Raw genomic sequence first — 15,191 nt, forward strand, 5'->3', positions numbered from 1 at the left:
CCTCTGACTACCTCCTGCCCCCTCTCACCAGGAGGCTGGCTATACCCAGGAACTCGTTCCCATGGCGACTATCCCCTTACATGGTTAACCCTTTATGCCCAGTGTGGAGAGGAGAGCTAGGATTTTAGATGTGTGTTGGTGGAATTGGCACTGGTACTCCAGGCCCCAGGGGGTAGGTCCTCCCTAAGACGATGCAGTTCCTTGTAGTGCCCTGAGGTTTTCAGGGGCGCTACATAAACATAGCCACATCTTGCCTCGGGACCACCTCTGCGCTCCACGTTTCAGTGGAGTTAATTCATACTGGCATAAAAAATGCCAAAATTGCACAATTTTGCAACTCCCCATTGTTTAAAAAATAGCAGCTTTTCAAGGATTTTACTCCAATTTTCTGGCATAAAAGCTTTAATAAATTGTTCTCAGATTTCCAGGAATGAAACTCAAAACTGTACCTACCCATCAAATAAATAGGTAAGGTAAGGTAGGCACTCTAAGTCAATTTTTAGGTGCACGGATAGGGTTCAACCCCGTAGTAATATCGGAAATTTCAATGGCACTCAAAATTAAGTAAAGGTGGTTGTTTATTGTGGACAGTCCAAAACTGATGCCATTCACTATAGCGATGCGGTTGTGTTGCACTCCTACAGCACTGAACAAACAACATTTTTTTACGGTCTGCCTAGCTGTGCATGCTTGAAGAAGGTCCTTATAACCCGAAACGTCACACGTAGTGCACATGTTTTGGCCTATGCACAATAATCAACCACCTTTGCTATATTTTGAGTGCTGGAGTACTTTCTCGTGTACTTTACCCATCACCACAATCCAAACAATTAATTTTACTCTAAAATGAGTTCAGAATTATACAAAAGTATGAAAAATATCTGAAAATGTAACATTAATTAAATGATTTGTTGAAATAATATGTACTGGCAGTGCTCTGAAATCCTCTCGGCATACCAACAAAGGTAAAATAATGAGAAAGAAGATGAGTGTATATGAGACGTGGTGTAATAGTGGTCTACGTTTTCTTTCTTAGCGTTTCCTTCTTGCAGTGTCTGGGATTCTGGTTTTCTTCTTTCTGTAACATATTCTCATTCTAGTGTGCCCTTTCCTTTTTGTTGGTATTTTAAATGAAATCCATATGTTCAGCACACTGTATAGATTAGGTCATCTGTATGCGCGATTCTGCTTCAATATATACAACTGTTTAAATGCAAAGTCTGTTTCCTATAGGAGTCCTTGTTCGTTCACTAATTTGGCAAGCTCAGATAGTTCTTGTTCACCTATAAACCAGAAAACTTGTCTACTTTTTCAGTCCCCTTGTGTTAGTCATACAATTACTTATTTTTCCTTTTAATTCTCCTATGTATATTAAAAATAACCAGGTGTTTGCACGCTAATCCGATATGTGATGTCAAATCAATGCACCTTTTAGTTTGCTTCTAAATTCTGTTGTAAGCTTACCAAAAATAAGAATAGCAGGGGTCCATGTTCTGACCCAACCCTAGTGTATTTGCAGGAGTATACATGGCAGATAATTCACGTATTCGGTGCCGATTGGCAACAAATTTCACCCTTTGCACCACTACTTGCCCTGAAATCCACATCGGGTTTTTTTAGGGGGTGGGGGGTTTAAGCGCATCAGTTGGTCTAATAAAGGGTTGTTCACCTTTTGGGTACTTTTGTTTTGCTCTAATGTCTGTGCTTTTGGCTAAAAATCATTTTTGCATCTGATTGTCATTAAAAATGTTGTACTGTATATACAGGCTCTTAGTTTCCCTGCACATCCATCTATATATGATGTCTTCTGTGGTCATAAATCAGCAGAGAGGAGCTCAGCAAAAGACAGATATAAAATATATATATATATATATATATATATATATATATATATATATATATATATATATATATATATATATATATATATATATATTGTAACAGGGTTACTGGTCCTATAGTCGATGGGAGGTATGTGTCGCAGAGATGGTTATCCTCTGTAATGTAAGCTCGGGAGTAAGCTCCAGTACATGTAGTGCTGGGAGAATATTAGGAGAATATTAGGGCCGGGTTTTACGAGCAGCCGGAGAGATGGGTGGGTCTGGCTGCTCACATACCTCCACTTCTGGGTCTGGTTGTGGATATAAAAGGAGACCAGGAGTCTCATAGGGTGTCTGTGTTTGGGGATTGCTGGACTCTAACAGAGAGGAGCTCTGTGTGAAAGTGGACTGTTTATGCCGAGCGGGCACGCCCGCAGTGACACGGACTTATTGGGGGGGGGGGGGTTTGTTGTTTTATACCTTTGTGGCCGAAAAGGCTTGCTTTATGTTTCTGCTGAAGCAGGTTATGAGACTTTTTAAATAAACCTGCCGGACTTTTCTAATGAAACCGTTCCTCTCCTTACCTCAACACGCAGCCAAGTGAGTAGCCTTGTTACAATATATACATATATATCTATATCTATATCTATTAAAAACTCCGTTCAGACCATCTTAGTGTGCTGGCTGATGGAGCCTGAGTTAACTCATTCTGCAGGAAGCAATAAACAGTTCCATGCAGGGGCTCTCACACAAACGGTACAAAATGTATCATGAAAATAATATTTAGCTCAAATTACATGCATTTTAAAGAAAAAAATCTATATACATATATACACAGTATATCACAAAAGTCAGTACATTCCTCATATTTTTGTAAATATTTTATATCTTTTCATGACAAACTCTGTAGATATGACCCTGTGATACAATGTAAAGTAGTCAGTGTACCGCTTGTATAACAGTGTAAATTTGGTGTCCTCTAAATAACTCAAAACACAGCCATTAATGTCAACACCTCTGGCAACAAAAGTGAGTACACCCTTAAGTGGAAATTACCAAATTGTGCCCAGTTAGCCATTTTGACTCCCCTGTCATGTGACTCGTCAGTGTTACAAAGTCTCAGGTGTGAATGGGAAGCAGGTGTGGTAGACTTGGTGTTCTCGCTCACACATACTCTCATATACGGGTCACTGTAAGTTCAACATGGCACCTCATTGCAAAGAATTCTCTGATGATCTGAAAAAAAAAGAATTGTTGCTCTACATAAAAATTGTTTAGGCTATAAGAAGATTGCCAATACCTTGAAACTCAGCTGCAGCATGGTGGCCAAGACCATACAATAGTTTAACAAAACAGGTTCCACTCCAAACAGGCCTCCACATGGACAGCCAAAAGAAGTTGAGTGCACATGCTCAGCATCATATCTAGAGGTTGCCTTTTCAAAATAGATGTATAAGTGCTGCCAGCATTGCTGCAGAGATTACAAGGGTGAGGGGTCAGTCTGTCAGTGCTCAGAACATACGCTGCACACTGAATCACATTGGTCTGTATGGCTATTGTCCCAGAAGGAAGCCTCTTCTAAAGATGAGGCAAAAGAAAGCCCACAAACAGTTTGCTGAAGACAAGCAAACTAAGGACATGAATTACTGGAACCATGTGCTGGGGTGTGATGAGACTCAGATATACTTATTTGGTTGAGATAATGTCAAACGTGTGCCGGCAACCAGATGAGGAGTATAAAGACAATTGTTTCTTGTCTACAGTCAAGCAAGGTGGTGGGAGTGTCATGGTTAAGGCTGCATGAGTGCTGCCGGCTGTGGGGTCCTACAGTTCATTGAGGGAACCATGAATGCCAACATGTACTTTGACATGCCGAAGCAGAGCATGATCCTCTCTTTGTATTCCAACAAGATAACGACCTCAGGTAGGTAGAGATATAAAATTTTAGGCCTAAGAGCTAACATTCGGGTAGTTGCTATTCTAGCCTGTACCTGCCTGTTTTAGATGGCTCAAGCTCAGAGCAGACACTGACCCGCTCCTTGCAGAGATTCTGCTGTTGTTTCACATCAACAGAGCAGCTCTTCTGGCTGCTCTGTTGCAGGAGTGTGACTGCCGACGTTATGCTGATTGGCAGTTAGGCAGCGGGGAGTCAGCTCTCAGTTGGCATGACATTAGCGGTCAAGCCCCTCAGCAGAGTTCTGTTGACATGACGTCAGTGGAAGCCGCAAAGTAGCTGGCATGAGTGGTCTATGACTATTCTGTACCTGCAAAAATTTCTTGCAGTTGCTAAACAAGTAACGAGCTGCCCCTTTGCTAGCATCCGATGTCACTAACAACACAAGAATAAATAGTTCTTATGTGCTAGGAACAGCTAAAATAGTAATTGAAATGGAACGTGTGTGATCTCTGACGGGCAAACTTATTCTTAAGCCAAAATCATAGTGCATTTTCTCATTTGTAAAATGTAACTTTTTTTTTTTATTTGTGTGCTAGATCAGATTTTCACTTGTCCATCAGTTTCATCATTCATGCATCATCTGTTTTTCTCCCATGTGAAAAAAAATGCTGGAAGTTTATCAAGCTTCTTCTAGCAAACAGGACTGGCATGCAGACAGGATGGCAACACTGTACTGTCGGGGTTTTTTTTTCTTTTCTAAATTGAACATTCACTTTAATGGGCAAGTTTTGTCATCATTTTGTATATGTGAATAGCCTCAGAGTATAATGTGCCAGTGTAAAACACTGTCCAATAAATATGTAAATGTAACCTCCCCCCCCCAAAAAAAAAAAAACTAGAACTAGCCCTACTACCTTAAAGAGGTGGTTCACCCCTTTTCATTACTGGCCACATCAATATTATGTTGAGAAACAAGTTTCTCTCAAATACCTTTTTGTTGCCAATAGTGCCTGTAATCGGCACTATTGCGGTACACCCACCCCCTATACGTGACGTCTGATGTCTGGTGATGTCACATCAATTGAGTCAAGCCGCAGTCTTCCTGAGCCACTGAGCTGTGGGTGGCATTCACCGCTCATGACAGCCCAGCATCTCCCTACTTCTTCACTGCAGAGCACCGCAAGCAGGAGCAATGCTGGGCTGTGATGAGCGGTGAAACTCCGCCCACTGCCCAGTCACTCACGTAGAGTGGAGCCACCTACAGTGATGTCAGGTCAACAGGAAGTTGACATGACATCACCGGACATCAGAGGTCATGGAGCCCGGAGGTCAAGCAAAGTGGGTGAGAAGAGCACAATAGCGCCGCTCACAGGCACTATTGGCAACACAAGGTATTTGAGAGAATAATATCGATGTGTCCAGTAATGAAAAGAGGTGAACCACCTCTTTAATGCATCTATGAGAGCCTCATTCTGGCTCTCAAAGAGATGCAATGGGAGCTTGTGGCACACAGTCACAAGTTAGAGTCATAAGATGGCGTTGTGACCGGAGCTTTGTTGAAAAAGTATGAAAACACTGTTGGGCTACTAGAACGCGAAGGGCAGACGACTGTACATTTAACCCCTTCACGACCATGGACGGATTTTTCCGTCATGGATCGTGTCCCGGTAAGCCCCGCCCCCTGCCACGGGCAGGCGGCGTGGATCGGCACACATATCGGCTGTTTTCAACAGCTGACATGTGTGCCTACATGTTCCGAGTGGAATCGCATTCCACCCGGAACATTAACCCCTTAGATCTCGCTGCCAAAGTCTGGCAGCGAGATCTATATGCGCGCGGCCATGTTTTTTACTTACCGCCGCCCCCTCCGGATGTCGGTGGTTGCCATCGTAGCCTGTGATGACGCCTGATACTAGAAGTTTCACTTTCATTCTTCCTCGGCACGGAGCAGAGGAAAAAAGAAAGTGACTATTTCTGCTGTTTACAGCGGTATAGCTGTGATCAGCAGATAGCGATCAGCAATCGGATTGCTGATCGCTATAGCCCCCTAGGGGGACTAGTAAAATAAAATAAAAAAAGTAAAAAAAAAGTTTTAAAAAATTAAAAAAAACAAAAAAACCCCTAAAAGTTCAAATAACCCTCCTTTCCCCCTATTGAAAATTAAAGGGTTAAAAAATAAATAAATAAATATACACATATTTTGTATCGCCACGTTCAGAAATGCCCGATCTATCAAAATATAAAATCAATTAATCTGATTGGAATTTTTTTGCCACTACGCCGTTTACCAAACGCCAAAATTACGTTTTTTGGTCACCGCAAGTTTTACGCAAAATGCAATAACAGGCGATCAAAACGTAGCATCTGTGCAAAAATGCTACCATTAGAAACATCAGCTCGAGACACAAAAAATAAGCCATCACTGAGCCATAGATCCCAAAAATAAGAACGCTACGTGTTTCGGAAAATGGCGCAAAACGTGCGCCACTTTTATTGGACAAACTTGTGAATTTTTTTTAACCCCTTAGATACAAGTAAATCTATACATGTTTGGTGTCTACAAACTCGCACCGACCTCAGGCATCATACCCACACATCAGTTTTACCATATAGTGAACACCGTGAATAAAACATCCCAAAAACTATTGTGCCATCACACTTTTTTGCAATTTTTCCACACTTGGAATTTTTTTGCTACTTTCCAGTACACCATATGGTAAAACTTATGGTTTCATTTAAAAGTACTTAAGCAAGCATTGTTGACCTTAGGGAGATCAACATATCCACTGCGGAGACACCATCACGTGTTTCTCAACGCAGTGATTCTAGAGCATTGCCCCCTGGGAAGTATGCAAATAAGAAAGCCGCGGAGACACCATCACGTGTTTCTCAACGCTGGCAGGAAACTAGCCAGGTCTTTCACCGGGAAGGAACAACCACGGGAAGGGCAGTCTCCAGTCAAGGAGACCACCTATACCAAACATGGTATCCATCCACAGACAGCCGTTTCGGGGTATTTGCCCCTCATCAGTGTGGAGTAGGAATCTGGCTAGTGGGGGCAATGCCTAGTATAAGACTACTTAAGCAAGCATTGTTGACCTTAGGGAGATCAACATATCCACTGCGGAGACACCATCACGTGTTTCTCAACGCAGTGATTCTAGAGCATTGCCCCCTGGGAAGTATGCAAATAAGAAAGCCGCGGAGACACCATCACGTGTTTCTCAACGCTGGCAGGAAACTAGCCAGGTCTTTCACCGGGAAGGAACAACCACGGGAAGGGCAGTCTCCAGTCAAGGAGACCACCTATACCAAACATGGTATCCATCCACAGACAGCCGTTTCGGGGTATTTTCCCCTCATCAGTGTGGAGTAGGAATCTGGCTAGTGGGGGCAATGCCTAGTATAAGACTACTTAAGCAAGCATTGTTGACCTTAGGGAGATCAACATATCCACTGCGGAGACACCATCACGTGTTTCTCAACGCAGTGATTCTAGAGCATTGCCCCCTGGGAAGTATGCAAATAAGAAAGCCGCGGAGACACCATCACGTGTTTCTCAACGCTGGCAGGAAACTAGCCAGGTCTTTCACCGGGAAGGAACAACCACGGGAAGGGCAGTCTCCAGTCAAGGAGACCACCTATACCAAACATGGTATCCATCCACAGACAGCCGTTTCGGGGTATTTGCCCCTCATCAGTGTGGAGTAGGAATCTGGCTAGTGCTTGCTTAAGTAGTCTTATACTAGGGATTGCCCCCACTAGCCAGATTCCTACTCCACACTGATGAGGGGCAAATACCCCGAAACGGCTGTCTGTGGATGGATACCATGTTTGGTATAGGTGGTCTCCTTGACCGGAGACTGCCCTTCCCGTGGTTGTTCCTTCCCGGTGAAAGACCTGGCTAGTTTCCTGCCAGCGTTGAGAAACACGTGATGGTGTCTCCGCGGCTTTCTCATTTAAAAGTACAACTTGTCCCGCAAAAAACAAGCCCTCATATGGCAAGATTGACGGAAAAATAAAAAAGTTACGGCTCTCGGAAGAAGGGGAGCAAAAAACAAAAACGCAAAAAACGGAAAGTGCCCCGGGGCTGAAGGGGTTAAAGATGTGACATATACACTAATGAAGGCATATATTTTGTGATATATACTGTACATATATTTTGCAGGAACCACATTTTGGATTAAGCTCTTAACACCAGACATAATATGCATGGATGAATGGAGGAGCCTTGATTGCAGCTGATTTGTAGCATTAGTGCCTTTTTATCATATATATGTGTATAATCTGCTGCGGGCTGTTCATGTTATATCTACTGTCAATTACTATAGTGGAGTTTTCTTCTTCTTTTGAACTAGTTTCCTGAAGCAACATATAGATAATTAATATTTCCTTATGTTATGTTCATTAATATTCATACATGTTAATGATTTGATTTCAAAGTATAGAATAAAATATATCATGTTATCGGTTCTGGATCAAAGCCGATTCCAGGAGCATTATACTACAAGTCATGTACAGCGCTTCATGTGAAGGCAAATGCGAATTGTCTTCCATGATATTTACAATAATTCCATATTAACCTACTGAGAACGATAATTTATTTAAGAAAAGATGGCAACAAAATAGCATATTTTTTCATTTTCAAGGCATTGAAAAAAATAAAACAATTTTTATTTTTATTTTTCCAGTAGATCGAAGCGTCAGACATGGCCATGAAATATTTTTAATACTCTAGGTACAAGACTAGTATATTGTGCTAATTTCTGTGAATAGAACTAGTTGGACACATTGGATTTTATATGTCGGAAATATGTATGTGTTAAAGCCAAGAGAGGATATGTCCTTGATTTGGACATCTTCAGTTCATTTCTGCTCGGAAATACCGTCTAGTATTCTCTTTTAGCTTGGTATGAGTGGAGAAGATTGAAGGTGCCTTGCTCTCAGTAGTGATTCAAATAAGACCCAATGGTTCTTTCCATCGGACATAAAAGAATCTACAGAAGAAATGTCCTAAAATTGAAATGATCTCCCCAAATAATGTAATGTTCATGTGCAGAAGGTACTAGAGCTATAAACTGTGGGTGAGGCTTCCGACACACATCCGTGAAAAACACGCACGTGTGTTCCGTTCCGTTTTTCGGGTCCGTTTTCTGTTTTTAAGTCCGTTTTTCATGGTACGTGTGGCATCCGTGTGAATTGCGTATGCTAGCCGTATGTGCGTGTTGAATGTCTGTGTGTGCGTGAGATACGTAAGTGACATGTCCGTGTGTTGCCCTTGTAAAATGTTCCGTGTGTGATGCACAATGACGTTGATACATGTCGACTGACGGCAGACAGCGACGCGCAATGAGAATGAACTCGGGTGAACTTCACCCGACTTCATTGTCATGCCGCGGCTCTATCTGTGTCGCGTACTGATTAGCGGTCACCCGTGAAGGACTCACCGGTAACCGCTAAAACCCAGAGTGACTGAAGTGAGCAGCGCGATTAGCGCTGCCGTCACTCAGGTTACCCGCGGCTAGCTGGATCCTCCACCCGTGACCGCAACTCACCTGTGACTTTATCGCTGTCACTCGGGCGACTTGCAGTCACAGTTGGAGGATCCAGAGGTGGCCGCGAGTAACCTGAGTGACATCATCGCTGATCGCGCTTCTCACCTCAATTGCTGTGTGGAGCTGACAGGAGCGGCGGTGTTCTTCTGCAGCTCTTGTCACCTTCATGTTGCTGAGCTGGAAGCGACGCGGGACCTCCGTGGATTACGCCGGACATAATTGGCTTTTTCGGGCTTAATAAAATGGTGAACGAGGGTATTTGTTAGTGTTTATTATTCTAAATAAAGGATTTCTTCGAGTGTATGTGTTTATTTACTGTAACTTACAGATTAATCCTGGAAGGTATCTCGGGGAGACGCCTGACATGATTAATCTTGGACTTGGTGGCAGCTATGGGCTGCTGCCATTAACTCCTTATTACCCCGATTGCCAATGCACCAGGGCAAATCGGGAAGAGTCGGGTAGAGTCCCAGAACTGTCGCATCAAATGGATGCGGCTATTCTGGGCGGCTGCTGGCTGATATTGTTAGGCTGGGGGGCTCCCCATAATGTGGGGCTTCCCATCCTGAGAATACCAGCCTTCAGCCGTTTGACTTTACCCTGGCTGCTATTAAAATGAGGGGAACCGCACGTCGTTTTTTTTTTTAAAATTAATTATTTATTTATTTTACTGCTCGATATTGACACACCCAACGGCGGCTGTGATTAGTTGCAGTGAGACTGCTGTCACTCAGCGTCGGGGAGTGTCTCACTACAACCAATCATAGGCGCCGGTGGGCGGGGAAAGCAGGGAATACGAGATTGATTAATGAGCGGCCGGCTTTTTCAAAATAGTAAAAGCCGCCGGAGTTTTTTTTAACAGCTGTGCAGCGCCGCGCCGGTGATCAGGGAACGGTGAGTATATGAGAGGGGGAGACTGACCGACAGACTGAGAGAGGGAAAGACAAAACAGAGAGACAGACCGATGGACTGAGGGAGATTGACCGACATACACAGAAAAAGAATGACCGACATCACTAGAAAAAAGCACACAACGCATACGGAGATTCATCCGTGTCACATACGTGTGTTCACGGACCCATAGACTTCCATTGGGTCCGTGTGCGTGTTCCGTGCAGAAAACGGACATGCTTCCGTGCAAAACGGATACACATACATATCACGGACACGGACCGTATGGAATAACATTGGTGCACGTTTGTCCGTGTCTCCGGTATATACGGAAACGGACCAAACACGCACGTGTTTCACGGATGTGTGTTTGAGGCCTGAAAGAAAGGTGATCTGGCAGCTAAATAGGAAAGGGTTCTTTACAGTTAGAGCATCCAGACTGTGGAATGCCCAACCATAAGGAAGTAGTAATGGCTGACACTATAACAGGATGTAAAAAAGGCTGGATGATTTCCTCAGTGCACACAACATTGTTAGTTATGGATGATTTAGTGACAAAATGTATAATTGGTGGAGGAAGGTTGAACTAGATGAAACTAGGGTTTGTTTGTTTTTTTAACCTATTTAACTGTGTAACTAAATGATATGCCATCTTCTTTTTACATTGTTGTCTATTCATATACAAATATAGCATACTTATTTATAGCATTTTTGTCTTTTTCCTTAAACGTGAGACAGGGTTTTTTTTACACCCCTTGCTGATATTGCCAGGGTTTGAGCTGTACAAATTAAAATCTGAGCAAAATGACTACAAACAATAGTAGCAATGATTTCTTAAAATCTACTAGCAACACTTTTGGAGAGAAAAAAAAAATCCCTAAAAATATATACTTATAAGGTGCTAAGCTGTAATGAAAATCCAAAATATCCCATCTGCTTTGGGAATTTATTTTTATTCCTCGTGAAACTTGAAATTAGCACTTTATAAAATGATGTTTTCAGGCACATTTTCAGTATTTTACTGTTTATTAGCTGACATTATTAATTGGCTATATGTAATGCTGTCTTTTGGTGCATTCAGTGTATGGCAAGTATTAGTATTTTTTTCCGTTCATCTGTTTTCTTATGTTTAGTGATGAGTGAGCACTTCCATGCTCGGGTGCTCCGTACTCATAATGAGCAGTGGGATGCTCAGATGGGCACAACTCTTGTACTGAGTATAAAGAGCGCGCCACCCTGCAAGCGTGCGTTAAATGGCGCTGTCATAGATTGATAGTGGCACTTAACAGGTTAACAGCTAGTTAGTGCAGCTCCACTCGCGGGTGTCAGAGGCAGATGAAGGTTTAATGGTTCAGCCTTCATCTGCATGGAAAGATGTGGGCTCCGTGTGCGAGCATTCATCAAAAGCAGGGACACGACATATGTGTATAGTATGTCATGGGTTCCTAAAGGGTTAAAATATTTAATTTGAGGCACAAAGAAGATATTTCCACTGCAAATGTGTTACGTGCAAATTTTGCTATGGCTTTGTTATATATTTGTGGCCAAATCTGTGGTGGATTTTTGTTTTTCACCACTTCTGGGCATATTCTAACATCTCAGAGCTGAATCCACAGTTCTGCTGGTGGTCATTGCTAACAATCCATAATTCATCAATGAACACAGTCTCAAAGGGGGTTTTGGCATTAACAAAGTCAAATTTAATGTTTATTTTTATCAATAGATCTTGGAATAATAATGATGTTCCACAATAGAGTGTGTTAGAAAATATATATATTTCTGTGTTGTGGTATTCTTATATATGTGCCCCTGGTATATACTGTGTAATGGTCGTGTCTAACTGTACAGGAAATAGTCTGATCATAGCACATCTCATGGGCAGGGGAGGACATAATTTGAGATCCTGTACTGTAATGTCTGTATAGTGTTTTATTTCCTCCCCTGCCCAGGAGATGTGGTATGATCAGCCCATGTCCCTGTACAGTCAGACACCTCCATTACACAGCACATAGCAGGGACACATATATAAGATTATCTCAGTACAGGAATGGTTTTTTTTCAAACACAACCAATTGTGGAAATTATTATTTTTCCAAGATTTATTAAATTGAACTTTGTTCTTGGGACAATCCCTTTAACTTCTATAATGACGTGAGGCAATAATTCAGTGTAATGTAAAAACCCTACATATCATAATGCACAAACTCAGCCAGAAAATAATGCTGTGAGATTGTCATTCTGAGGGTGATTAAATCTGGTGTACCTGTGTAAATGAGTGATGGGCAGCATGGTGGCTCAGTGGTTAGCATGGCAGTCTTGCAGCGCTGGGGTCCTGGGTTCAAATCCCACCAAGGACACCATCTGCAAGGAGTTTGTGTGTTCTCCCCGTGTTTGCGTGGATTTCCTCTGGGTTCTTCGGTTTCCTCCCACACTCCAAAAACATACTGATAGGGACCTTACATTGTGAGCCCCAATGGGGACAGTGATGAAATTTACTGCCTATTAGGAGGATCTGATATTGTTCTGAGATGTAGTGGTTGCCTATATAGATTCGTTTTATATATTTCTGTGCATTAAATCGTTGTCATCTGCTTATTTTTCAGGAGGCTTTTGTTGAACTATATGGCAACAGCGTTCGACCTCCATTTGATCCAATGTGGCCCTCCATCAAGACTATCCTAAGTATTGCTGTAATTGGAGCCTGCATCACATTAGGAGCCTACCTGGGAAATAAGTGATCATCCTCGAAGGCATTTCATCTGGCACGATCACAAGACAAAAAAAAAAACAAAACAAAAAGAGACTGATCTGTATGGCTAATGGACCAACTGTCATATCAGCTATAACTGCCAAAGGAGGTTTATTTCTTTATTCTAGAGTTATTTCCTTTTTATAGAAGATTTATTTATTAAAGTTCTTTCGATTTCAAGCTATGCCTCACCATCGTGACCATTATATGTAGCGCTTAAACATTTTCTTTTTGCCTATTTCTTGGTTATATAGTTACTTTAACGGCCACTCTCCTATTGTCCGCTCCATGTGTAATGTTTGGTTGCCCGATTATTGGTTGACTTGCCACCATTAATCACATCACATTTTGTATTAGCACATCTAACTTATTTTTAAATCTCTTTTCCAGTATTTATAGTTAGCTTTATAGTAAATTGTGGCATCCAAGTTTCCATATATTAATATTTCCTCCAGTAGTAAAGAGTTTGGCAGCCATCAATGAGAAGAGAGAATCCGAAATGACATCTATGCCCTTCTGTTCATTTAGTGTTCTCTTGTGACTGGGTTGGTTCTCTGGAAGAGAATATACTGCCATCTTGGTCATCGCTTAGCACCGCGTGCCTAACGAATTAGAATTTCCAGTAACTTAGTCTGAATAAATCTGGCACCGTCAAGGGAATAGATAGTATAATACTATTACTATGTAAGTCTCTAGTTTTCTTACACATCTTCAATGTACTTGCATGCAAGGGTTTTGCTGAGCACATGTAAGGATTGTCGGACAGTTGGTCTGATATTGCTATTCATATGCCTAAGACCACAATTGATATGAAAAACCACTGTCGTCAATCAGTGTGTGTCAACCTCTTGCGGAGAACCTAACAGATGCTTCCAGTCCAGTGGGCCACCTATATAGGTGGCATAATTAGTCAGTGACCTTATTGCTTGTCTCTCAGGCAAGGGTGAGAAATACTATGCGGTATGTGGGACTTATATTTTGCCGAACCACATTTGATCTGGCAACCAAACAATAAGGCTCCCTCGCTCACCCTGTCATATGTAAAACGTCATTTCAGCTTCCATTACGCTATAAAAGTGACTAATTTCCGCGTTAGAATTGCTTGGTTAGAACTACTGTTACTTTAAATTCTGCGTTGCTAAAATAACGGAATGTTGCAACTAAAATGCAATATATTCTAGCGGAGATCCAGGTGTAGTCTCCGGTGTAACGGCTCTGACTTAGACTAGCTAGCTATACATACAGCAACTGCACCTTATGCATTAAAGGGGCATTATCATAAAGACCTGGACATGGCTGATCTTAAGGAATTGAATTAGAACATATAGCACTTATCAATTTTTACACTGATTACCAATGCACAAGTAGTGATTCTACTGTCAAGAGTCATCTTCAAGATCTGGGATATTCAATGTCTCATGGATTATGGTTAATTTAGAGCAGCAAGAGATCTGCATATACTTGCACATAATTTCAGATGAAAATTGAGCAAAAAATATTGGAACGATGCAGCAACTAGTGAGGTCCATGCTTCCAATATATTAAAAACCCAAAGCCATTACCTTAATAATATACTGTCCTCTATCCTCATTAAAATATGTAAAACATTAAGCATCTATTTTGTCTTCTCGCCAACCTAAGATATAACCAATCTCTGGCTTTAATGCACAAGTGGCGCTAAGCCTCACTTTTTGACCAAACGCTACCTATTCGGTCAATATATTTATCTTTTAGTATCCTTTTATAGTGGTTGTCTAGCTTAGACACTAGAAGAACTTCTGAATTATACAAAGGTAGTACTTTGTTCAGAATCCTTGGGGAGAACCCTAAAGGAAAGCTTTGTAAATCTTACTTAACCCCATATTATACGGCATCGTCATGATATTGCCCCTTTAACGAGAAGCTTAATAGTGCAATTTGTATGTTTCCTATATACTACGGTACAGTAGATTGAAAGGCTTGTACTCTGCATTATGCCTATAGATCTCAGTGCATGCAAGCCTTGAACATTAGTTTTCTTGAAATAACTTAATTCTATGCTCCACAGTACACATACGGTAGACAGGTTTTTTGAAAGCAGACTGTATGTATTCATGTGGTTTCTAAGGATTAAAGTGAACTAGATCACAAGAAATAATATGGCTCATTTAACGGCATTGTGTGTAGAAGAAAAAGTTGAACTAAACCATTTCGACCAATCAGATCTAGTCCTGGCAGGTTTATTTGCCGGACTTGCACTAGACAGGTCAATGCTACTGCTGGCTGGTTGTTCTGGTTCG

At 41.7% G+C, this 15,191-nt stretch overlaps 1 protein-coding gene across 1 annotated transcript in view; it reads left to right on the forward strand.

Annotated features, from left to right (window-relative positions):
- The window catches only part of BCL2 (BCL2 apoptosis regulator), a 231,518-nt gene extending 218,426 nt beyond the window's left edge, over positions 1–13,092 (forward strand). Inside the window, exon 3 of the mRNA XM_075314829.1 lies at positions 12,767–13,092. Within this exon, the coding sequence (XP_075170944.1) occupies positions 12,767–12,901 (135 nt within the window). The 3' untranslated portion in view covers positions 12,902–13,092. The remainder of the gene's footprint in view (positions 1–12,766) is intronic.
- Positions 13,093–15,191: the final 2,099 nt, after the last annotated feature.

The sequence above is a fragment of the Anomaloglossus baeobatrachus genome, chromosome 6, assembly GCF_048569485.1.
Source record: "Anomaloglossus baeobatrachus isolate aAnoBae1 chromosome 6, aAnoBae1.hap1, whole genome shotgun sequence".
NCBI classification, from domain to species: Eukaryota; Metazoa; Chordata; class Amphibia; order Anura; family Aromobatidae; genus Anomaloglossus; species Anomaloglossus baeobatrachus.